This window comes from Anser anser, assembly GCF_964211835.1.
Source record: "Anser anser genome assembly, chromosome: 4".
Classification (NCBI taxonomy): Eukaryota; Metazoa; Chordata; class Aves; order Anseriformes; family Anatidae; genus Anser; species Anser anser.
In genome coordinates this window covers 74919336-74944706 of record NC_139724.1, presented here as the reverse complement: position 1 = coordinate 74944706, position 25371 = coordinate 74919336, and the positions used below count along the sequence as shown (strand labels likewise).

The window sequence follows — 25371 nt, the reverse complement described above, 5'->3', positions numbered from 1 at the left end:
AGCATGGCCCCATTAACCAGTGGCGCTCACTGGCACTTTTGGTGGTGGGATTTGTACAAAAGTGGAATGAGCTACAGCAATTGAACTACATTTTTGGTATCTTTAGGGATTTTTCTGGGGTCACAGCAGAGGCGACATGGCTGGCTGGTGTGGGGGAAACACACGGAGGGTTTGCTGTGTCTGCTGTATAAAAGATAATGTTCCAGAAGATGTATAGGAGGAAAATGTGTGATATGTTTTTTGTTGTTTTTGCTGCTTTTTGTTAACAGAACAAGTAAAAGGGAATTCCGCAGAGAATTAATACTTTACAGAAGAACTTTAAAATACTTACTGAAGAACTTTAAAAGTGCCTTATACAATATTCATTCACATGGACTAGGATATAAGCCTCTTCCCGTGGTGTGAACACTGATAAGAAGAATATAAATGAACAGTGACAGAGTTGCTATCTCTAAATTACATCCTAAAGGTACATCATGTTGACAGAATAGAAATATGCAAATTTGTCCAGGAATTTGTATAAGGCAGGGGAAAAGCGAATCAGAGCAGCTAGCTGTCCTCGAGCTAGATTGGCTGAAAATATTCTGGCTCCAGTCAGTGTGCCCTGAGTTATCTATGTACTGACATCCAGAAAGTAGGTGTGTCACTGTTTTTTTTGTTTTGTTTTGTTTTTTAATTTAACATCCTGGCTAATAATGTATACATTAGAGAGAATTGTCTGCTGATTTGTTAGTTCTTTGATACAGCAGGTGTTGCAAACATTGAAGGGGTCTGGAATGTGAACAGAAAGACTGGATTAAAGCACTGGCGTTTAGTGTGGGTGGTCACGTTAGTCGATGAAAATTCAAATATCTGTTTTTAACAGAGAAAAGAATTTCATTTTTATGAATTAGGTGGACAGCTGGTGCTAATTGTGCAGAGATAATTACAGGTGTTAATTATGTAAGCTGTTAGAAAAAAACGGTTATGATTTGTCGGCTAGGGGCAGTGGCAAATTACTTAAGTTGATCAAGAACTTTGAAGATTATTATTAAAAAAAAAAAGAGTTACATTGAAGACTGAATCACGCTCAGCAGATCATGTGCGTTCCCAAGAGTAATAATGAAAAAAAACCAACGCACAGCTTTTCAGGCAGTACCTGAGAATAAGCGCAGATAGGAAAAGAAACAAGTTACCTGCTCCCCTGTTTTGCACGTGAATGGCGCTGTAATTTGAAAGAATTTTTACCGCATTTTGCTCAATAAATCTCATGGTTGGATTAGGATTACCTAATGAGCTACTGCTGAGAGCCAGATCTTAAAGTTTGCAGTGTGCAGAGCTGGGAATATGTAAAGACAAAAGTCCCACGTGGTTTTTCCCTGGTTCTGGATGGTCAAAGTGGAGCTCACAAGCTCTGCGTTCAGACTGGTTCACTACTCGATTTTGATCTTCCCATAGTCATGGCAGTGCTTTAACCCATAACACGATCTGTTTCTCTCACAAAGTATTTTGAAAGGTCTCTGTTTCATCCTGCTGCCAAAGAAAACCAATTGTGAGAAAAAATCATAAACCCGAAGACAGTTTGGAAAAAATGAAATTGTTGTTTTCCAGACAGCTGTGGTGATTTTTCTCCTGGATGGAACAAAATTCTTTCAGAAACAGGAGGATTTTAAAAACGGTGCTCAGGGGGGATACCATTAGTATAACCACTGAGGATTTAAGGCTAGCCTTCCACTTGGATGGGTCTTATCTCTAGAAGCGAAAGGGTCCTTTACGCTAAAATGTCAGGGCTGTCTTTTTGCAGGTCACTGAGCGTTTCCAGCAGATTGCTGATACGGAAGCGTGTGAGAAGAGAGGAATGAGAGGAATAACTTGTAGCTGCTCGCATGCAAAGAAATGCCTCTGGGAAGAGCGAGTTAATATATACTTGAAAATAGGGGTGGCAGGGGCAAATAGCAGCATTTCTTGCGAACAATTAGTAATCTTTCCGAGAGGCCCTTTTACGCTGACTTCACGTGTTGCAGCCAAACCATTTATGTGAGTTGTTTTAGAATAATTCAGTCGGAAGGGACCTTCGAAGGTCATCTAGTCCTGACCTGACTTGTTTATGTAAGGTACGTTTGTATGGCCATACTTGATTTACCGTCTGTATTAAAACACACAAGCAGATGAATGCTGTCCTCCAGCTGGAAAACCCCACCAGCCCCCTATCAATATTAATATATTTATATAATTATGTATAACTACTTATACTATATATAATTATATACATGTTAATAATTTCAATATTAAGAAATGACAAGGAGTGAGTACTTGGTGGGCGATCAGTGACGATCCCCAAGGAGTAGTAGTACAGTGAAAAAGTGCATATCAGTATTTTCCTCCAAAGTGTCCAGATTAGTATGTTGCGTGATGTGGTTATAGAAAATCTGTACTAACTAATCCAATCCAATTCAAGCAGATATTGGGGAAAGTGGTGTGGGGGAAACTGCAGTTCTTAAACTTCGCAATTGTTAAACTTTCGGCCCATGCTTTTCAGAAATCTGCAGGGAGGACAGTTTAATTCACGCTGTCAGGAATGCTCTTCTTTCCATGAGCTGGAGCTGCTGACTGGGATTAATTTGATGAATGTCTGAGCCAGCTCTGGCCCCTTTCACTGCTGGCATCCCTGCCGCGACCTCTGCAGCAGGGAAATCCATGCTAATACAGTTTTCTCCTTTTATCAACGACGTCTTCACCTTTCTTTTGTGCTGATGGGGCTGTGTAAGGAAGACTTAATTCGGGGTGGGACTGAGCTATTAATTAGTGAAGTTCTGTTGTTCCAACAGAGATCTGTGCTAGAACTGCGTGAAGCTTCTTCAATAAAACAGGAGAGCAAGGTTCCCTAGTGTGATCACAAAGCCAAGATCATTATAGGATTGCCGAATGAGCTTATGGTAATTATCAAGTGATATATTTGATAATTGTACTAAATTTTTGTGAGATCTGCATTAATTAGTAACTTCAACTGATACAGACATTCCTTCCTTTGTACATGCATAGGTGGGGTAAGTTACTTAAAGTAAACCAGTTAGCTTTAAAGCCTTGGCAGAAAAGTGAGCTATGTTCTTGTCTAATTTCTTTCTTTCTTTTTTTCTTCTCCCCATGAATACAGTTAAAATCTTCCGGGTAGACACTTCTCAAAAACTCAAGCACAGTGTTAATAAGAACAGGTTCTTTCTTTCTTTTTATTCTACAACTTCAGTTATAGACTGATGTATGGCTTTGTTCGAAGGGGAAAGCAGCTAATGTATCAAGGGTTTTTCTTTTACTGATGGAAGAAATTTTCCTCTCCCAGCATGTCTGACTTCTCTGAGTGGTACTGCTGATTTTGGCAGAGACTGCTTTCTTAGCAGTTCAATGTTAATTTCATGTCATTTCCAATAAGCTGACACCAGGTATCCCAGGTGGGCAAAATTGTCAGATTCTGTTTTTTATGAGCGGTTTTCTTTCTGTAAGAGCTGTGTGTTGTGCAGAACCCAACCTGGCTGTGCAAAGGCTGGAATCCAGAATTCCCCTATCCCAAGCAGAAGATGCCCTCAGCCCATGCTGGAGAATGGTTCCTCTCCTTGCTTTGTTGCCTTTCGGTCCTAGGAATCTTCCAGCTGTTGCTGCGTGATGGTCCAGCTTTGTTTGGAGAGAAGGGAGCCCCAGCATTGCAGTTAGTACTGCAGTTAGTTATCAGTTGCTGTACATTTATGGGAGGTGGGAGATCTTTGCATCAGGAGGCTCCTGAACTTTACTCCCTTTAGCTCTTTTTATCAGGTCATTCTATTAAAGTATATAGAAACTTTTCTGGGATCTCGAATAAAATCTGCTATATAAAGGAAAATCATTGTATCTGTACAAATCATTGTACATTTTTTTCCCTTATATCCAGCCTGAAGCTCTTGTTTCAACATCTGCCTGTCTTCCTGTACTGGAGGGGCCCAGGCTGGATATTCCAGATGCAATTCAAGGAGTGCTGGGTGGAGGGGGATGATCGCTTCCCTCAGTCTGGCTATGCTTCTGCTGAGGTTTAGGCATTAAGAGTATAGAGTAAGAGTATCTTTCTCTACTTAGTAAGTGTATAGTATATAGTATTAAGAGTTTATCGTAAGGTATAAGAGCGCAGGTATTGTTGGCTGCCTTTTCTGCCAGGGCAGGCTGATGGCAGCTTGCTGCCTATGAAGGTCCCTCAGGTCCCTCGAAGCAGATTTGCCCCCCAGCCTGTCAGTCCCTAAATCTTATGGCCAGGGGTTCCTCCGGTACTGGTGCATGACCAGGCACTTGTCTTCATCAACTTCTGTGTGGTTCCTGCAAGTGGCAGCCCTGCCCTGTAGTGCATCGACTGGTCCCCAAGCTGCTGTCATCTGTGACTTGATGCAAGCCAACTTCACTGCTGGCACCAGGTCTTCATCCCTAATAGAGAGAATAAGTCATCTAGGAATAAATGCAGAGGAGTATCTCTAGCAGTCCTGCAAGTCCGCACCAGTTTTCTCTGAATCAATGCAAAAGGAAGATGACCGTGAACACTCATTGAATGAGGCGCCCAGCTTTCTAGGCATGGCAGTAGCAATTACAGCAGAGATTTCTGGCTCATGGCACAAGACTAGGAAATTTCATCACGTCCTTTGGAAAATATTTACATTTTGGAAAGAGTATATACACTCTGTGTCTGCTTGTCAATGCTTTCTTCTCTATATGTCATTTCAGCCCTCTGAGCCTTTCTCATATGCTCAAAAATTGCATTGGGAATGGAGTTTCTGGCAATTGCAGATTTTAGATGTTTTGCTATGCTCGTAAGTTCTCATTATCTAGTTTTGATATGCTGATTACTTTTTGAAACTGTACATTAGGAGCAGACCATGTTGGGCCACGTCATTCTGTACATGTTCACTCCTACACCTGCTGTGATTGATGAATTCAAAACGTGGAGGCTTTTCTGAAGGACGTGTATTTACATGTATAAATTATTACTCGTGGCAGAGATTTCAATTTTATGCTTTTGTTACAAGTAGCTGAAAGGTGTGTGTGTTAAAATAAATCAGGATGTAGTGTGCGTTTTCTTTTCTTAAGGAAACTAACCTTTGGTGTTTTCTTCTGGCGCAGTAAATGAGACTGTCTCTGAAATGAAGTATTTTTTTGATCAAATTAGTTTGGGACCTTGATTCAGCAAAGTAATTAGTTTAATCTATTAAGGTCATTTAAGTGAATGTGCTATTGAGTAATTTTCCAAGCAGATTGAAGCATCTGGAATAGAGAAGTGAAATTAAACTGGAGTTGTGCACAAGGTTGGAGACCCGACTGACCGTGCTGGGGCTGGAATCGATGCAGCCTGCCCGTCTCCCTGTCCACAGGACACGTTACAAACATATTGTTTTATGCTGTTTTGATTGCATTTCTGTAGGTGTCTGTAATTAGATATCTAAGAAAACTATTCAAATCTGAAACAAGTATCTGCTGTGAGCACGTTTTCTCTGAAAACAGACCACTCTCAGCTTTCTTCCTCTCCCTAAAGAACTGTTTCTTTATCATTTTTTTTAATGGTATGGATTTTTTTGTCCATCCCTGTTCAAAAAGTACACTATTAAAAGTTATTCTGAAAACTCCTTAGGCTTACTACAGGTGCGGAGAGAAAAAGCTCACAATATATAAGGCAAAATATATCAACATTTGTTTCTGACTTCCTGATTTATTTGAACCTGTAATGTGCACTTACAACCATCCTTTGAGCGTCTTGAATAAGGTACGAGGCTTCTAACTGTTTGTGTTTTGGGAATTCAGCAAACCAGTCTCCCTCGTCTGGGATACCGGCACCTGCAGCTCATCTGATTACGTGCAAAAATCAGAATTCATCATTTGTCCTTCTGCCTTCTTGGAAAGAAAAAGGAACAGTAACTGATTCCCAGCCAGCTCCCATTAAGCAAAACACACACAATTAAAACTGATGTATGTTCAACCAATTACTGTTTTTCATTCTGCTTTGCATATTACGTGCTGATCTATTCAAGAGATGGATTTTTGCAGGGCTTCTCCCATACTTAAGAGTTTTAGGAGGAAAGCCTCCTAAAGGAGGAAACGACACAGTTCGTGTGAATTAAATCAGGATGTTTACTTTGCTATGTAAGTATGTTTTATTTGAAATTGCCTGTTGAGAGTTGTTATGCTCTGAGGGCTGTGTGTAAATGGCTTGTTGCTTCTACTGAGAACATTGTTGGACTAGTAAATCCAGCATGTTGAACCATTTTATTAAAGCATACATGTATATATATCTAAAATACATACTCTATGTGTACCATCAAAATGTTTTGGAGATTATGGTGGTGAAATATTTATTCAGGATTTATTTCACTTAACTGAGAAATCTTATACCTACTTGCTTGTTCTCACCCTGGTTTTCTGTGTTTCTCTCCTATTTTATGAGACAGTATCTATTTCTATGCACAAACTTATCTTATTCTATGACAGCTATGCTCCCCATTCCTGTTTGTTGACTGCAGCAGTTCAGTAGTTCTAGTTGGTCTTACAAGAGATGTGTAGGTAAGGTTAGATGAAAAGTATCTTGGTAGTTGAACCATTCTTAGAAGGAGCAGACTTGCAGGTAGCACAATCCTGTCAAATTGCGTTTTATTATTTTTAGTGGAAAACTACGTTTTTAGGGTATCAAAAGAGGTCTGTAATCTGAGTAATCCCCGTGTCTTCACAGGACTTTAGCAGTTCTTCTGCCAGCTACAACTTCTTTGTGTTTGTGCTATTTGAAGAATTTGGTTATTTTTTTAAAGCTATTGACCCCTGTATCTACCATTTATTGACCAACTTTTCTTTGCTTCAGATCTTTTTCTTCCCTTTATTATCTCACTGTTTTGGCAGTATACCTCTAGTTTGTTCATTAAGTTCAAACAATTAATATCAAGTTCCAGTGTTGTTCTCTTCCTTTTCAGATCACTTCTGTGAATTTCAGTAGGTGCTCAGTCAGTTTTGTTGCCTGTTGCATCTGAAAGGTTGTCTTTGTACTCCCCATGATGTACTGGATAAATCCATTCTTTCGGATAAACCTGAGTTATATTACAGAATTATCCTAGTATCTTCATAAAGCTCTAAAATTATTATATAGACAATGATCAGCCATGAGAGGATCTTCAGGAAATTGTATTGAAGAATAATTTCATGGGAAAAATAATAAAAAAGAAATATTTCTAAATATAAGTAGTGGAATAAAACAGATGATGGTAGAATATTATCCTGCTGTATCCAGGCATTTTTTCCCTGTACATCTGTGTGTATGGTGTTTTCAAGCCTTGACAGCCTTTTCTATTTTATTTTTATTAAGGTTCCTTAGTCTCCCTGTTTTCATATGTGGTTGAAAAAGCACAAAGAGTGTGATGAAAGGCTCTTTGGTCACAACTGTAACACATTGTCATGCTTCTTGTAATAGGAACGGAATGGCAGTGAGGTTTTTTTTTACTTCCTTTTAGGATCTTTCTTGCTTTGTATTGTCTGTCTATTGCAAAGACTTTTTTTAATTATTATTTTTCTTACAGTAAATTTTTAGGTTAGCACACAGATATGCCACTTATATAGACTGCCCTGGGTTATATCCTGGCTAGGGTGAATTGGATCACTGAGCATTATGGATCCATTGCTTTTTTTCGTGTATTTAGCACCTGATGATATCTGATATTTGGGCTTTACAGAAACACATCCTGCTATAGCTGAAGCGATGTTAAATTTTTTTGGTCTATCCATCAAAAAGCTGTGATGTATGTGCTGTATTGTATATGCTGCGCTGTATTGTTAAGCTATGTGGTTCGGGTTTCTGATCTGACTCCTGAATAAGGAATTCTTGTAGGAGATTCTAAAAATATGAAAGCAGATTTCCTTTCTTTTTGAACACTGGAGAGAAAGTATGACCATTTTACTGTCCACTGTTGTCCTACACAAATGTGTTATAAATATACTGAAGCACTATTACACAGAATACTTTTAACCTGTATAATCTTTGCAGCAGGAGCTACTCATTCCTTAATGTCTAGAAGACAGCCACAATGGTTTTGTCACTGCTTGAACATAAGTGGTGGTACTTATCTCTAGAGGAGATTGCTTTTCAAATAGTTACTGACCTGTATGTGTGTTGGGTTTTCATTTTAATGGCTTATTCATTTTTTTAAAATGAAGACCAGTGACAAAAGTTTCTCTTCTTTCTCCCCTTCCCGGCTTGCCTGCTGATTTGCCTAGACCAGACTAAATACAAGCTAAAAGTAAAAACCTTTTTTTTGGGGCATGTGCTGCCATGCTTTGGACTTTGACCTTTAGATTTTATATATTCAATGCATGTGACCATTGCATCATTTCAACAGAAAATACCGAGAACATTGAATTAGGTGACTATCTATTTTGCTCTTAAGAGCTGAAAAATTGTTCAGACTTATAGAAAATTCTTTTTTCTTTCCCAAAGGTAACAACGCTCGTTAACACAAGCAATAAGGGACCGTCCGGCAAGAAGAAAGGGCGCTCTAAGAAGGCTCATGTGTTGGCTGCCTCGGTAGAGCAGGCTACTCAGAACTTTTTAGAAAAAGGAGATCAAATCGCTAAGGAGAGCCAGGATCTGAAGGAGGAACTGGTTGCTGCTGTAGAGGATGTACGCAAACAAGGTATGTGGAACAAACTGCTCAGTGGTGTAACTGCCACGCTTGAGTCTCTTCAAGATTTCTTCCAAATCAAGTGTATCAGCTTCTCTGATAGTGTAAGACAAACCACTCTTATACTATGCTATAGGTATAATATTTATGTATATATACATAGCATACAGATATTAATACACCTCTACCTTTGTCACTGGCAATGAGTACAAAGACTGTTTTAACTTTGTAAAGCAGTATGTAGAGTTTTTTTTACCTTTTCCTTTTTCTACCACTAAGTAGTAAACTCAAACATTATTTACCAGCCATGCTGCCCAATGCCAAAGCTTACTGTTTAATTTTGAACTTGCTTTTTATTCTGCTATGTAACAAAATGATATAATTTGTCACTTAGCTAAACTTTGAGCAGTAGTTTAAAGTCTGTGAATGCAAATGTAGAATTAGTATTATGGTACATACTTTTCTGAACAATCTAATTGTGGTTTCAAGCATGTATTGAAATACATGCAAAGGTTATCATACTCTGAAAATATGCAGATAATACCAATATTAAAAACATTTTTGTTGAGTATTGGCGATATTAAGATAAATGTTAACATTAGTTTTCAACCTGTGTAGGTAAAATTGCAAGTTTTAAGATACGTAGCCTTACAGAAAATTGCTTAGTTGGGCATTGGAGTCAGCCATGAGATGTTTTCTTTGCTAGCAGAACTAATGCTGGTTTTGCCAAATTTAATTTTTGAAATTTATATTGGTATTATAAGAAAACTGCTTTTGAATAAGGCTTTGAAATTTCAGAAATGTCGTGGATATCCATGGTTCTGTGGGTATCATCTGACAATTTTCCTTCAAAAGGTGAAATGTATGTCAGACGCTTTCAGATTTACACGTGTAGTGGGGGAAAAATATATTTTCAATACATGCCCATAAGAAAAACTTACCCTTTTTATTGACGTTGATTGTAATTATCTTTGTTACAACAGAATTAAGTACCTTTTGGTATTTTCCATTGTAAATCCTATAATCTGAAGATACCATCTGCCTGTATCATCATTCCTAGGCTTTAGAACAAGACTGGCAGATTTCCAACTGAGATTTAGAAAAAGAATCTCAAGCACTTAAGTATAAAATACTTACTGATTTTCAATGAGGCCCCAGGACTCATTTGATGTTTTTTTTAGTTCTTAAAAATTGGACTCAAGTGATCATACGAGTGGGCAGGGTTACAATCCTGTACACATAAATGTTGACCTGTGAATATTCCGGTCTGTTCTATATTGAGGCTGTCTTACACTATACGTATATTTGATTTCACAGTTTTCCTGTTTCTGTGGTTTTTTTTTTTTTAATATTCAATCACTAGTACATCATAATAAATTCAGTGTTTGCTGTATTCTCTTATGTAGAACATTATGCCAGTTTTTTGTTTTTGTTTGTTTCTGTTTTCTTTTAGAATTTTGATGCTGATGCTTGGTTGTTCTGTCATGAAGTTTCATTTGCCAGCTACTTCAGTTTCCTGTTGCTTACATTACTTATTTTGTGCTATGTCACATTCTAGAAGAGCATCTTCAGTTTTCCCTCTAAATTTGTAGCTATCTTCCTTTGGGGCTGTGATGCTGACTCAATTTTGCTAGCTTGTCTCGAGGAGCTTTCTACTGTCTCAGAGTCATCAGCCCTGATCCATCAGTCATGCTCTCTGATCCAGGCTTATGCACCACATTCATTAGCACTGTGTCTGAGCTCCTTATTTAGCTTTCTTTGTCAATAGATCATTATGGTAGTTAACAATGATTTCTTTGCACATTTATGCTTTGTAAAGCTAAAGACATTTAAGAAGAATGCTGTGGAGAGTTTTGGTTTTCTTCCTGAAAATGATTTTCTGACTTCTTAATTGCCAACAAGCCTTTTATTCTTTTAAAATCCACCCCCTTTATTTTTTGTTTTGTTTTGGTATTTTTTTATGTATTTATTTTAAGATGCAGGCAGTAGAGAGACGAATAGAGAGTTTAAGCAGTATTGTGCAGAATGATACAGACATCTTTTGTCAACACTGCAGCCTAGAAAAACGTATGTCAGAAAAGTGGAGCAGCTTTTTTGGGTCTGTACAACACGAGTCCCTAATTAAGAAAGCAGGAGATGCCAAATGCCGTTATTAGCACACGAGCCACATAAACTAGACCAGCCTTGGTGCAACGTGGAATGGTATGTTTAGCTCAGTGGCATACAGAGCTGGATTAATAAACTGGGGCTGTGTTTTTCCAGACTATTGCTTGTTGATTTTCTGGAAAAATTCCAGCTTGGATAATTACACCATCAACCTAAAAATGTCTCCTGCAGTTACAGCTGGCTCTGGTGTTCCTCATTTCCTGTCTTAAATTGCTTTATACTGTTTTGTGCTACTATATACAGTTGTAATTCATCCTGGACAGACTTGCTTTCCATTGATAGGTGTGTAACAAGTGTACTCTATCATTTGTGAAATACTTTGGAAGGAATGTGGATGAAAAGAATATACAGCTTTAAGAATATATAGCTTTAAGAAAGAATGCATAGCTTTAAGACTCTTGGAATCTTAAAGGATAAATTATACTTGGATAGCTGTAGAAAATTCTGATGATCAACAGTTTTGATTTACAAAGCTGAGTTGTAAAAAAAAAAAATAAAATCAACAGATTTTTAATGTTTTTCTTTTTGCATTTCACACAGTTTTATGAAAAAGTAAATATTTTATGTATAAAACTCTTAAGCGTGTATGTGTGTGTGTGTGTGTATCCCATAATAATTCTATTATATGTCCGGTTTGGTCCCGTAGGTCTTAAAAAAGACAAAATAAGCTTCAGTTCAAAGCCATGTAAGTGAAATTATCCAGTTGCTATATGACTGAATAATTTGCAGCATGGCTGTTTATTCACATGTTGTCAGAGCTGTGTAAAATATCTCCGAGACGGGGAGCAAACGAAGCACTGATGTTTGTCATTTGTGTCTTCGTTCATTAGAGGTGAGGGAAAGCAGACAGTCTTCTGCTTATTGAAATTTTGGGAGGAGTGAGATTTTTGTATATTTTTTTGATTCTAATAACCCTAGGCCCTGAAACTATAAAGCTTGAGAAATGCAGAGGATCAAAGAGGAACTCGTAAAAAACAAGAAATACGGTCTGGGGAGAGGACAAGACTGGCATGTTTCCCTGGCGTAGATGTCTAAATGCAGTTGCTCCTTTATTGATCATTGCAATTGATCCTTTATTGATCATTAGAGAAGAAGGATGTTCCCTGCGGATGAGACATTCAGGCTCTGATTCACATGAAAGTCTACAAAGAATTGTTGGTCTGTTGAGCTCAGGTCAAATAAATTTATTAAGAAGCAGTTTAGAGTGCCAAGGGAAACAAGACAAGGAAATAGATTATGTATATTTATTGTGTCTATTAAATGACTTATGAAATGTCTGTCTTAGGAAATCAGTGCTTTTAGTATAATTTTCCTAGAAATTTTCTGGCAAATAACTTAAAACTTCATTAGAAACATGATTCGGTCCAGCAGCAGGTTGTTGCGTGTTTAAAATTCGGCTTTTCAAGGAGGGTAGATGCAACTTCGCACAATAATCTGAAATTTATACTTCAATCAAGGAACAGAAAATATCAGTTGACATTTTTCATGTTTGAAGACAACATAAAACTAGAGGTAGAATTAATTTTCTGCTCATTGAGATTTATGCACATTGCATAAAGAGAATACGATCCATGTGCTGTTATGAGCGTCAGTAAACTTGAAAGTATGTATCAACAACTGACACAAAATGACTAATATTCTTAGCAACATTTTTCTTGGTGATGGAACATGCTAAAAAGTGTGTTTTTGATGCCCTTCTTAAATTCACATACACAATGCCAGCTTTTTTATAACAATATATAATAATGCTATTTTAGCTCATATGCCTCTTTTGATTTCAATAACAACAGCATAGCATAGAGAGATTATTCTTTTTTAAAACCCTTCTCCCCCTTCTTCCTCAAGTTTTGATCCTTTCTCACATTGAAATCATTGCTAGTAAGCTTTTTTTTTTTTTTAAATTTACATTTAAGTCCAGGGCGTGAATTTTTCTCATAGCACGTTAAACTGATGGCTTTTTATGTACTTGCTCAGGAAAGTTGGCTGCAGTAGGCTTTCTAGGAGCCCTCACTTACAACAACCTACTTTTTCCTCTGTCCTGATTTGGTTTTTGTTTGTTTGTTTTTAAATAGTTGCTCCCATTAGCATCTAAAAACATTCCTGGAACATCTTGGTTGTAGCGGTTAAATTTAAAATATTACAAACCTTAGTTGAATGAATTGCACTTTGGTTCACTTGGTCAATGAGAATTCAACGAATGGATGTAGGCTTCCTCTCTCTTTGTGAGTTCTCCAGCATTTTTCCTAATTTATAAATATAAATAAATAATGAAACACATGGAAGTAGAATTACTTCCTAAAGGCATTTCTGTAGAAGCCATTGGGTATCACAATATAACCACCATCTGACATGGAGAAGGAGATCATTTTTATAGCAAAAAACAAATGAGGAAGTCTCACTTCACTAATATTTAAAATTATCTGTTACTCTAATATCTAAGCATGGGTTGCTTGAGGGATTTTTTGACATTTTTCTTAGTCTTTCTGACTGATCATTATTCCCAAAGTCTGAGCTGAATGAAAGAATTGTTGGATATTTGGTTTGAATCTGGCAAATATGAAGAAGGAGCTGATACTAATAATTTATCACTTAGAATTTGTCTAAGTAACCTGAGCTATTCTTCCTACCTGGATTAGGGGCTATTATTTAAAAAAAAAAAAAAAGAATCTTGCCTTTTCACTTGAAATTATGTTCTCCCTAAGTTTACTTGTAATCCTCTTCAGTGAAATACAAGAGAACTTTTTTTTCTGCTTACAGAAGTTAGTGAGTTAGTGACCACTGTTTCTAGAGAGAGAAGTCTGTGTGTACGTTTGTATGTTTCTAGAAAGAAATAATCGAAGAGCAGGAGTTAACTTTAGACAAATGAATCTTCATCTCCGTTTCTGAAAGATGAAGTTGGACTTATGGTCAGTCCTTCTTTATGGGAGAATGAATTTTGGTCTACATTTTTGAAAGAACCTGTGTGTATAATAAGCATACTCTTTATTTTGCCAATAGTGTCTATGATGAGGTACTCTGTAACTTGCTTTTCGCCCGTCTCTCTGACGGCTCCCATTTGTGCAACAGGAAGCTTTGAGCATGGAGATTTGAAGCTGTGTATTCAACAAGTCATTGAAGCTGTAGCCTGAAAACTCTATCTCATTATTCAAAAATATTCATAATCTATTTTGAATTGCTTGTTACATTTAGAAGTGAATCCAATGGTTATTCATGTTTGCAGTGCTCATCCTAGGAAATATAGCATGCTAAATGTCATTCTATGCAAATTCTCTAATGCTAGCTCTTTCAGTCTGTTTTCAAATCCATTAATTATTTCATCTCTCAGAGAATTTACCTTTTGAAAGACATTAATGTTCCCTTTGCAAAATGATTTAAAGCACTTCTGATGAATGAGCAGACACTGTATAGAATATCAAAGAGATTCTATACACATAAATAGTGCCAGGGGTTGCTGAATCCAGTAGTGAGGCAGCTGCATCTCCAGCTCCAAGCAGCAGTAGGGCTGAGCATATATTCACAGGAGGCACACGTACACAAATCCACGTATACAACTCATATATACCACAAGGCATAGCTAGGGAAGTACACTGACCAGTAATTTGTTTGCAAATTTGTTTCCTTTTATCCTCTTACTCCTCCATTTTCCTTTGCTTGTTCCTTCCCATGCCATCTTGATCATCCTCTTCCTCACCTATGGTTTCCCCACTAAGCATCCCATAAACCTTATACAGTCCCAATATGCTTTTCCCCTGTAATTGGTTCCATACACCTGGGAAGTAAGAAAAAAGTAACGAAGCATGCAATGAATACAGGTGATTTTCTGTATACATCCCTAATAGTTCAGGCTGTTGGGGAGGTCTTGAACCGATGAAGATATTGCTTCTTGTTAAAGCCAGCTGAGGACTAAGAGCCTGCACTTATTCTCTGCAGCATTTTCAAAAGATGCAATTCTGTTACAGCTCTGGTTAAATTTTTTCTAGTATTCATTGCACTTTTCAATATTTTGTTCTATATCATGGTAGTTTAAGTTTATGAAAGCAACTTCAAGAGCTGTTTGTTATGAAGGGTGGTTGGCATTTGATATGTTGTCCAAATATCACAGATTTTTGAGACAGATTTTACAAAAACACAGCGATATGCTTTAAAAATAATAAAAATTAATGCTGGGTGATTTTGCCTTTTTAATACTATATTTAGTTACATTGTCTTTTTAGAAGATTATATGACTATCGTAGCATTGTAACAGGGGAAGAATGAAATTGCTTTAGAATGTCAGCTTCTGACAGCTGTCAAAATTTAAATTTTACTCCCAAATCGCAAATGATAAAAATACTGTACTTCCAGAAATATTTGAATTGAATTGTAAAATCAGATTCTGAAATCACCACTTGTTTCTTTAGAAGCAATGCTTCTATTAAGAAAGGTTGTGATTGAGAAAGAATTGTAGAAATACACAGTAATTAAAAAAAAAAAATCAAAGGATTTTAACTAAGGCAGATTTTTCAGTATATATTTTACTCCACCACCCATCACAGTGTACTACTACAGTGCATGAAATTTCTGAATTTAGGTCAAGTTTTAAAAATAGTTTCACTAGGATTTTTTAATTTGTTTTAAAGTAGGGTCTTACAAATTGGAAAAGGTGCCATAGGCAGTTACCTTGCCCTGTTCTGTCTTCCAGCAATAATTTCAAAACCGGGAAGTTTCAGCCCACAGTCAATAATCCCCAGCAGTATTAAATGTGAAGCATTTTCAATTAAGTTTTGAGATAACCATGAACAATGGGTCTGCAGGCAGATTTGACTGGCATGCATGAAATCTGTATTTAAGCCTCTGTATTAATTCAGTACAGAGATTTGAATTGAAGTCTCTGAGTCCTCAGAACAACGCCATTACCATAAAGCTGTAGAGCACCATGGGATCAGCCTCTCGGCCCCTCTGTTTGAAGTTGTTCTAATTTATGGGCTTGTGAAATATCGTCTGGATCGCAGCTGAGTGCCTGAAATCACTATTGATTCATTGGGCAGAAATTCTGAACTGAATTTCTTTTTTTTTTTTTCCTGTTTGGTTGAACAAAAGAAGTTTGATTCGCACTTTGAACTGAAAAATTGGTTGTTTTGCAGCCTCAGATTGAAAGTACTTGGAAGGAGAACCTTTTGCAGCCTGGCAATGAAGTGACCTCTGATGACTGTGTGACTGTGTGTAGGTGCCCTCTTCAACTTTCATCACCAATGATGGAAGTTTTCAACAGATCAAAAGCAATAAGGGTTCCTCCAGCTGTCTAATGAAGCAATGGATAGGGTTAGGAAAACTGAGGGGGTGATCTGGAGATATGCAGTGACGTTGTCTTGGAGACCCTGGAGGTCTTCAAGAAGCGTGTTGACGTAGAACTTAGTAGCATGGTTTCATGGTGGACTTCAGTACTAGGGTAAAGGTTGGATGAGATGATCTTAGAGGTCTTTTTCAACCTGAATGATTCCATTATTCTATGTTTCCTTCTGTGTTCTTTATTTTTGACTATATGTTCCATGACATGGTCATGGCATCCAACTTTTAAGAGCAGCTGTAAAGAAGCTTCACTCTCCAGTACAGGTTAGGCTTTAATTTTGGGTATGGTTTCAGAAAGTGGTAGTCAGTGAGAGAAGCAATACAAAATGACAGCATGAAAATTTGAATTACACTTCCTAATGTCTGGATCTTAAAAACTGCAGAAGATTTTAATTAATTATCTTTCCATTTACCATTTCAACACATCGTTTCTTGCAGTACATTTTTCACATACTACAAAGGCTTACTATTCTGACTAATATTCTACAGACTGAGGGAACAGAAATTGTTATAATTAAATAACGTGTTGCTCTCCTCTGATAAGTGTCAAATTACCATATTCTGATAGCCAGCTATATCATTTTATCTCAGTTGTGGCCTCTTTATCAGAGACAAACAATTTTTGAAATTTAGGTCTTCAAGACCTTATGGCTGCTGTTTCTGTAGGAAAACTGAGAAAGGAGGCAGTTCTCTCAAGTGTATGGCATTTACCATTATTTTTATATCTACTAAAAGTCTAGAATCTCTCCTGCTTGTGATTTGTGATGTTTGCAAATCTCATTCATCCATTATTGTTTTAATTTTGAGTTTTAGATTTATTTTGTGTGTGTGTATGTGTGTGTGTGTCTTTTTCATTGTGGATACTTCATTTTCTATCCTTGGGTGATTTCTGCAGTATTTGACAAAACATATGTTGTTTTTCTTCACAAAAATATGTCACACCTTCTCATCAGTACTGCCCATGTTTCCTATCCTCCTTTCACCTGCTGCTTCTGTTTCTCAGATTTTTTAAAGTAAGAAAAAATGTTAATTTATTTTTTTAAATAAAAAAATGTTAAGAATATGATGACACAAACCTGGGAGGAGTGGCTGATACCCCAGAGGCCTGCATTGCCATTCAGTGGGATCAGTGGGAGTTGGGTGATCTGGAACCTCATGAAGCTCAACAAAGGCAAGTGCAGGGTCTTTCACCTAGGGTGGAACAACACCCCAAGCACCAGTACAGGCTGGAGACTGACCTGCTGGAGAACAGCTCTGCAGAGAGGGACCTGGGAGTCCTGGTGGACAGCAGGCTGACCATGAGCCAGCCATGTGCCTTTGAGGCCATGAAGGCCAACGGTATCCTGGGCTGCATTCGGAAGAGTTGTTGTCAGCAGGTCAAGGGAGGTGATCCTCCCCCTGTACTCAGCCCTGGTGAGGCCACACCTGGAGTACTGCGTCCAGTTCTGGGCTCCCTGGTACAAGAGGGACGTGGAGCTACTGGAGCGAGTCCAGCAGAAGGCTACGAAGATGATCAGAGGACTGGAGCACCTGTCGTACGAGGACAGGCTGAGAGAGCTGGGCCTGTTTAGCTTGGAAAAGAGAAGACTGAGGGGAGACCTCATCAATATGTATAAATATCTGAGGGGAGGGTGTCGAGAGGATGGAGCCGGTCTCTTTTTAGTTGTGCGCAGTAACAGGACAGGAGACAATGGGCACAAACCGAAGCACAGGAAGTTCCGACTAAAATGAGAAAACACTTCTTTACTGTGAGGGTGACAGTACTGGCACGGGCTGCCCAGAGAGGCCATGGAGTCTCTTCAGGACATATTCAAAACCTGCCTGGATGTGATCCTGTGCTGTGTGCTCTAGGTGACCCTGCTCAGCAGGGAGTTGGACTGGATAATCTCCAGAGGTCCCTTCCAACCTCAATTGTTCTGTATTGTGTGATCATGTTCATAATCTGCCTATATCCTTTATCTCACACCCATCAGAAAGCCCATGTAACTGGTGAGCTGTGGGCAGCAATAACTCCTGCTGTATTAACCCCAGGCTATACTGCACATGGAAATGTACTCTCTTCAGAGCCAGGTAGCCCCTGCTTCTGTCAAGTCATTCACAAATAGGCACTAAGTGAGTAGAAATAAGAAATGGTATAAACTAGCAGGGATACAAAGCAATGGAAAACTTACCCTTTAAAACATCTAGAGAGCTGATCAATCGCTAGATTGATCTGTGTTACCATCAGTCCTACCTACCTACTCGCTGCTTCTAGGAGATGATTTACGTTGTCGGCTCGCAATGTGGAGTAACTTGCTGTTCCTTCCATTCTCAGTACTTGATGGGAATTTTTGGTAAACTTTGTTACAAAAATGTAGCCCACTAGGAAATATCAAGGCTTGAATCTGAAGCTTATCTCAGAAAAATACCAATTTAAGTAAACATTGGGCAATTTTTTCATGTGATAATACAGAATGGTGGAGCTGATTCTAATTATGATTTTGAACTTCATTGACAATGCCTACGGCATAGATATAATCTACTGACTAACTTGCTTGGCTATACAGTATTTATAAGCCTCTTCAGCTCACAGAACGAAAGTTATATCCAGAATGATGCAATATGTCTGCCTGATGGAGAACAGCACAGTAGTTCTCTTAGACTGCTTCTTTTTCACTGACTGCTGGAATATCTGTGCATGCTTTTCAGTTGTTGTTCTTTGCTATACCTCATATGTTTCACTTGAGTATATTAATCACGTTTCTCTTTACCATTTATAAATTGTTATGAAGAAACCCATTAAATGATTAAATTCAAGTCTTTAATTGCTAGGACTTAAAGCAAAAGATTTTTCATTGTCAGTTAAATTCTTCTTAGTTCTTTTTTGCAATAATTATTTTAACAAATTTATTCATAGTTCATAAAAAAGCAGCTTTTTCAAGTAATTCCCACTATATTTACTTAAATAGTTTGCTCTTGCTTATGTGAAGAAATATTCTGCTAATTTTGAATCTGCTTTTTGTCTCAGTTCTGTAGCTATCCAGGAAAAAAAGAAGCAAAGCTTTTTATTTTTAATATAATATCTCAAATGTTTACAATAAGCTTAGAAGTTGTGGAAAAATGTCTAGTTTAAAAAAGAAAGAACAGGTTTTCTGCAGGTATGAATCATGCACTCCAGTATCTTGCTGCACAGCAGAAATCCTTTCTGTTTCTTTCTAATCTTTGGAAGACAGTTCTGCCACTCATAGCATCTGAACTGCCTTAACAAGCACACCCAGGTTTCCTTGAAAAGGATGTTATACTATTGGGTTCACTCCTGGCTGGAGTGTGAGAGCAGGGTATCTTGTGTAAAGTGTTGGATAATCAGGTGTATCAGGAGCAAAGCAAGGAACAATTAGGCAGTACAGATGCTACTTTGAGATAAACCCAAAAGCACTGTCCTTGTCTTCAGCAGAACTTTGAAGTTCAGCTGCGTGACATTTGACATGCGCCAGCAAACAAATGAGTCCACATTAGAATTCAGTTGTTTGAATTTTAAAATTTGCTTCTGTTTTTATTCATATTTTAAGAGGCCCAATGTGTTTTTAAGTTCCCTAGCATCAACCACAATCTTCAACTTTTAAGATGTTAGTGTCAGCTGTCCAATTCCATGAAGGCTAGTCGGTTGTTTAGTCTATCCCTGAAGTATGATAGTCTGAGAAGTAGCTGAGAGCTGCAGACAAAGAGGGATTAGAAATGGTAATGTGTTCTTACATCCAAAACAATTTACTTATGAATTGAAATTTAATTAAAGCTTTATTGTACTTAAGTGTATCAGTGCTGTTTCAAATGAACTATTAATTTGACTGTTAATTAGAAAAGTTCTTTCTGAAGTGTAGCATTTGTGAAATAATTGTATTAGATTGTCATAGATCTGTGACTAAATGTCTTCAAGTTCTGTGTTCTCAGTATTTTACTGTCCCTTAGCAAAAAAGTAGTTGGGTTAATTAAAATGATCCATTTTAGTGGTCTATGAAGTCAATGAGGTGGTAGTGCTATTGGATGTAAATGCGAATATTGAATCTAAAATATGTACTAGCTTTAAGGATATCCATTGTGCTGTAAAATACATAGTGATTCATCTTCTTGTATCACTCTATCTAAATGTCAAATGTAAAGTCAGTCAAATTTAAGTCAAATAGATTGTCTGTATAATCAGTTCCAGAGGGATACAGCTCTAGTGGCTGAAATTTAATGGGAAAAGATCAAGCTAGATCATATGTGGCCTTTCCTGGCATTGAAATCTATTAATACGATGAAAAAAGTGGTCATTATTCCACAGAAAGAGAACAAAGTCCTAACTGCTAATGAAAGAGGAAATAAGTTTTAGAGGACACTGTACTAAAAACTTAAAAGAAAGGTGTTAGGGCAGGAGTGATGAAAATTTAATAGCATTCATGTGAAGCTTTGGGAATTCTGATTAGCGTTTAAAATGCATATTTATATTTAGGAAGAATGCAGCATTCTTCAGTATGAAAATACTCTACAACTGACTTCCCAAATGCTAACAAATGATTATACGATGTCCAAACAGAGATTACTACTGAAATGCACTCATTTCAATTACAGAGGATGGATTTTGAAATGCAATAAACAAAACATAATGTTTTAAGATAGGAAATAAATAATGAAATACGATTAATAAGGCAGGAGGAATATAGAAAGTGGAAAGACTTGTGTCTCATTGTACCTGAATCAGAAACTTGACTGCAGATAAGTATACTGGGATGATCAGCAGGGGGTCGCAGCCCATTTGATGGGATGACTGCAAAGGGGATAAAACTGCAGATCTTTGTGTCCTGAAGGGTTGTTTTTGTTTGGTTTAATAACATAACTGCATCCATGAGGAAAATATTTAAAACAAACAAAGAGAAAAAAAAAGCAAGAACAACCTACTTACATTATTTAAACACAGCCTGTTAGCAATTATGGGTTGTTCAAATCTTTCATATTATCTAATATCATGAACAGTGTTCTACATGGAATCTGCAACTCAGTTTGTGTCTACACATGATTATATTGTAGAATACCTTTTTAGCAATGCTCTGTCTCCAATTAAAAAGACAGTGCTCTAAAATACTTGTCAAAGAAAATAACATTTTATAACCAGGATTCCTGTTCAGTATCCATAAAAACAAAGGGGTTGTTCTGTTTTTCAAGATACAGCAAATTACATGTCAGTCCTAAAGAAGGCATAAGCAATTTGTTCTGTGTTTGCTGCTAGACTTAAACCTTATGCTGTTACATATGAAGGAAAGAGCTGATAAAATCCAGAGAGTAGATCATCTTGACTTCCAGAGTTAAGAAATCACACACTTCTGGTCTTGTACCAGCACTGCTGTAGTGCAAGATCCTGAAGTTGTTCAAAATCTGGAAGAGGGAGAGATTTCACACAGTCATAGAGGCTGGAAGGGACCTCTGAAGGTGGTGTAATTCAATAGCCCTGCTTAAAGCGGAGTTAGCTAAGCAGGTTGCCCACAGCCATGTTCAGTCAGGTTTTGAGCATCTCTACTGATGGAGACTCCACAACTTGTCTGGGCATCGTTGTCCTCTCATTGTAGAAGGCTATCAGGTTGAGCGTGCATGGTTTTCACTTCATGAATGCATGCTGACTGCTCCCATCACCTTCCTCATAAATTTGGAAAGAACTTCCAGGATCATTTGCTCCATCTCCTTCCTAGAGATCGAGGTGAGATAGACTGGCCTATAGCTCTCTGAATCCAATTTCTTACCCTTCTCAAAGAAAGGAGTGATATCTGTTTTCTTCCTGTCTTCATGGGACTTCATTCACAACGAACTTTCAAAGATAATTGAGAATGACCTCAGCCAGCTCCTCTGAGACTGTGGGTGCACTCCACTAGGGACCGTGGATTTTGGCCTGTTCAGGCTGTTTGTATGTTACCTGACCTCATCCTCCTCCACCAAAGGGAAGCCTGTCTTCCTGCTTTCCCACTGGTCTCAGGAACTGGGGATTCCCAAAGCCAGGTAGTACCAGTAACAGCCGGTTAGTTAGCCAGGTTATTATTTTTGTAAATATATATGAGTGATCTGTTATTCCACTTAATGTGGCCACACTGATTTTTTTTTGTAAATTCTGCGAAAGTCCACATTTGTGGTAATAGCATGGTTGCTTTTTGACAGTTGCAGTTGGAGGTTGTTTAATTTTCTACAAAAAATCGTGTCATCATCCTTTAATTTCTCTTTGATATGTGCACGTATATTTGTGTGCGTATGTCTGTTTAAGAACAGCATAGGATGCTTGTTTATTAACACCTGTCCTGGCTACTGGTATAATAAAAATATTTTCAGTAAAAAATAGGAACCTGAATAGTTGCTAAATATACATATGCATATATGTAAAGATTCATTGACTTCATCTGTTTTTCAGCCTCTTTTTTAGTCAAGTTGATTTTCACTTTCAACGTATAGTATTCGCTTAGCACAATCCAGTTGGCTGAAGCCTTGTTCCAATTTAAGACTTCAGTGAAGAGAAGTAGAGATTTCAGTGGGATTCAGCATGAGGCGTGCATTGGATTGACCTTTCCTTTTGCACTTTTGACATTCCGTTCATTCCGTTTTTGGAGTGAATGAGCCAATAAGTGCTGTATCTTTCAGAGTTTTGGTGACCTTTTCAATCATCCCTTGATAGCTTTTTGCAGAAGTTAAGCTTGTGTTACTTGAATTACCCAACGGAAATTACTGTGTGACCTGTATGTGTACATGATTCTGGATAAATACACGTAAAGACATCTTTATCTGCTCCTATATGACTCCTCAAATTTAATATTGCAAATCAAATGATATCTTATTTTGAAAATCTAAGGAAAAAAGGTGGTTTTTTTGGTCTTTTTTTTGTGTGTGTGAGAATGAGATCTAGAAGATGCAATTTCTAGATGCTGTGGTTTTGTTGAGAGAAAATGACTCAATCTGACTAATTTCAAATCTAAGCATGGATTTTGATAGTGGTATTAGGAGTCAGTAACTGCAGGTTTGAATCTTCTCAAGCAGATGAGATCCCGGCACCTAAATATTAACTTTGTCATTAAAATATCATAATAACTTAAAGCCTTCTAGTCATTACTCAGATTCAAAACAAAACAAACAGCAGCAACAAAAAAAAAAATCCAAAAACTCCAAAAACTGTCAGCCCCAACCAAAATGGATCCTAGCCTGTGAAATGTTGTCCATCTATGAAACCTAATTTCACAGTAGCAGCAGGGTGTGGAGTGATCATTAGTATTCAGGAATTAGGCTGGATTTCAGTATTTTTCAGTATTTTTGTTTGGTCTTTCTCTGGTTTTTATTTAGTTATTTATTAATGGTGAGCAGTACTTATGTGGCTGATAGGGCCTTTCTCTGCTGAATGACCTAGGTTTCATAAATCGCCTACTAACCCAACTCAGACTTCTCATTTAAGAAATGTAAAATAAATTTATACTTTGTTGTTAAAGCAAGGTGCCAAAGAATCTGGTATATGGATCTTAGTCAGAAAATGGCAGACATGACGTGCCTATGAAAAAGCTCTACGTATACTTTCAGAGTATCAGGTGAAGTATTTCTAGTAGCTGAGAATGATAAGGTATCTCCCAGAAAACTGCAGTTCTTATCACATATATTCCAGAAACAGCCAGTTCATAGGGCTGAAATGATTACAGGGCTAGCTGTGCAAATCCATGCAAGAGAGGAGACTGAAATGTTGTCTTTAATCTGTCATGCTTATCACAAAAATGCGTGAAGTGAAAAAGGGACAGTAGGAAACACAGTGGAAGAAGAATACTTATTTAAATGGAAGGACAAATGGGGCATAAGAAGAAATGGGTATAAATTAACTATAAATACAGCCAGTATGGAATTAAAGTGTCTCTAATGAGGAAAAAAAAAAAGTCAGATACTGGAGTTCATTTTGGAATGAATTTCCTACTTCCAGTAGGATTAATTGGGGTTAAATGTCTGAGCTGCTTCAAAGATAGAAGCTTGGTAAATTTATGAGTGTAGTTATTATCATATTAAGATTATTATTAATTATATTATGACATGACTGTCTGCAGTAGCAAGGAAGCAGACCTGATGACTCAAGATGTCTGTGTTTCTTGCACTGACCTAATTTGCCCTGAAAGTAATTTAATACTGACTACAGAATAACTTGAAATGAATTTGGAAAGAAACAGATAACTGAAAATAATAGGGTTGGCTTTTTTTCAGATAAAACGGTTTCTCTGAAAAGTAATTTTACTAGCTGTAGCTCCAACATTACTTTTGGCCTAAGAGTGGTTTAATACCACTGTTGTACAAGGATAAGAATATGTTAACTGGCACTGAGATAGACAACCCTTGCTCCCTAGTAACATCTAGCTTGCTAGACTATTAGATTTAAAATTGTGAAATGCTATTTCTTTATAAGGGTCAAACAACCTGCTATGAACTTTTATATAAATTCCTTTGGGTTTTGTTTAGATGGTTTATATTTAATGGTTTATATTTAATACTTTATTTATATTTATTTATATTATATTTATTTAATACTTTATTTATATTTAATACTTTCTGCTTAATTACTTAGGAGAAGATTCTTTTTACTTAACTCTAGCTTTTAAATGCTGAATATCTAAACCAAACTTTTTAAGCTGTTGTTTTGCCTCTCCATGCGTTCTCTGTCCACTACTGTTGATTCAAATATGTTTGCTAGTTATATCTGCTGGAGTAATCAAGCCTAAGAAGGTAATTTTTCTGCTTGTTTCCTTGGTGCCACTGGCCAATTACCAACTGTCATTAACTTCTTTTATAGTTCAATGTAAATATTCATCTGAATGATGAATATTAACAGTGCTACTGACTGAAGATTTGGCAAAGATCTGTTAAGTCTTTTTAATATTGAAATGGAGTTTAAAGAACTCTTGGGCATCTGGTTCCAAAATCCAAAGCTTGCTGGATATACTTAAAACCAAAGTATTTTCACATACAAAAGGTTTATAACTGGATGCTCAGCATCACTTCCATCTCATCTGAAACCAACTTTGGGCTTAAATACCAAGACTTAAAGCCTTGATATTTTCATACCCTTACACATACCCCTTGGGTTCAATCAGCTTGCTATGCTCTGGGAGTTCATATTGGTTCAGGCTCTCTACAAAAAGCTGTGATAGTTTCTTTTAATAAGTGACTGAAGGGAAGATGATGTCTTCCCAGTTGTTACACTGATTAAATTAGTCCAGTTATCTAC

General features: G+C 37.3%; 1 protein-coding gene across 15 annotated transcripts in view; it reads left to right on the top strand.

Moving 5' to 3' along the window:
* CTNNA2 (catenin alpha 2) overlaps positions 1-25371 on the top strand; it is a 476933-nt gene that overhangs the window by 89491 nt on the left and 362071 nt on the right. For 14 of the 15 annotated variants that reach the window (XM_083835463.1, XM_083835461.1, XM_083835462.1 and 11 more), the window contains one exon: positions 8456-8651. The exons of the other annotated variant lie outside the window; for it this stretch is intronic. In XM_083835463.1, coding sequence (XP_083691589.1) covers positions 8456-8651 — 196 coding nt within the window. The remainder of the gene's footprint in view (positions 1-8455; positions 8652-25371) is intronic. 15 annotated transcript variants of the gene reach the window in all.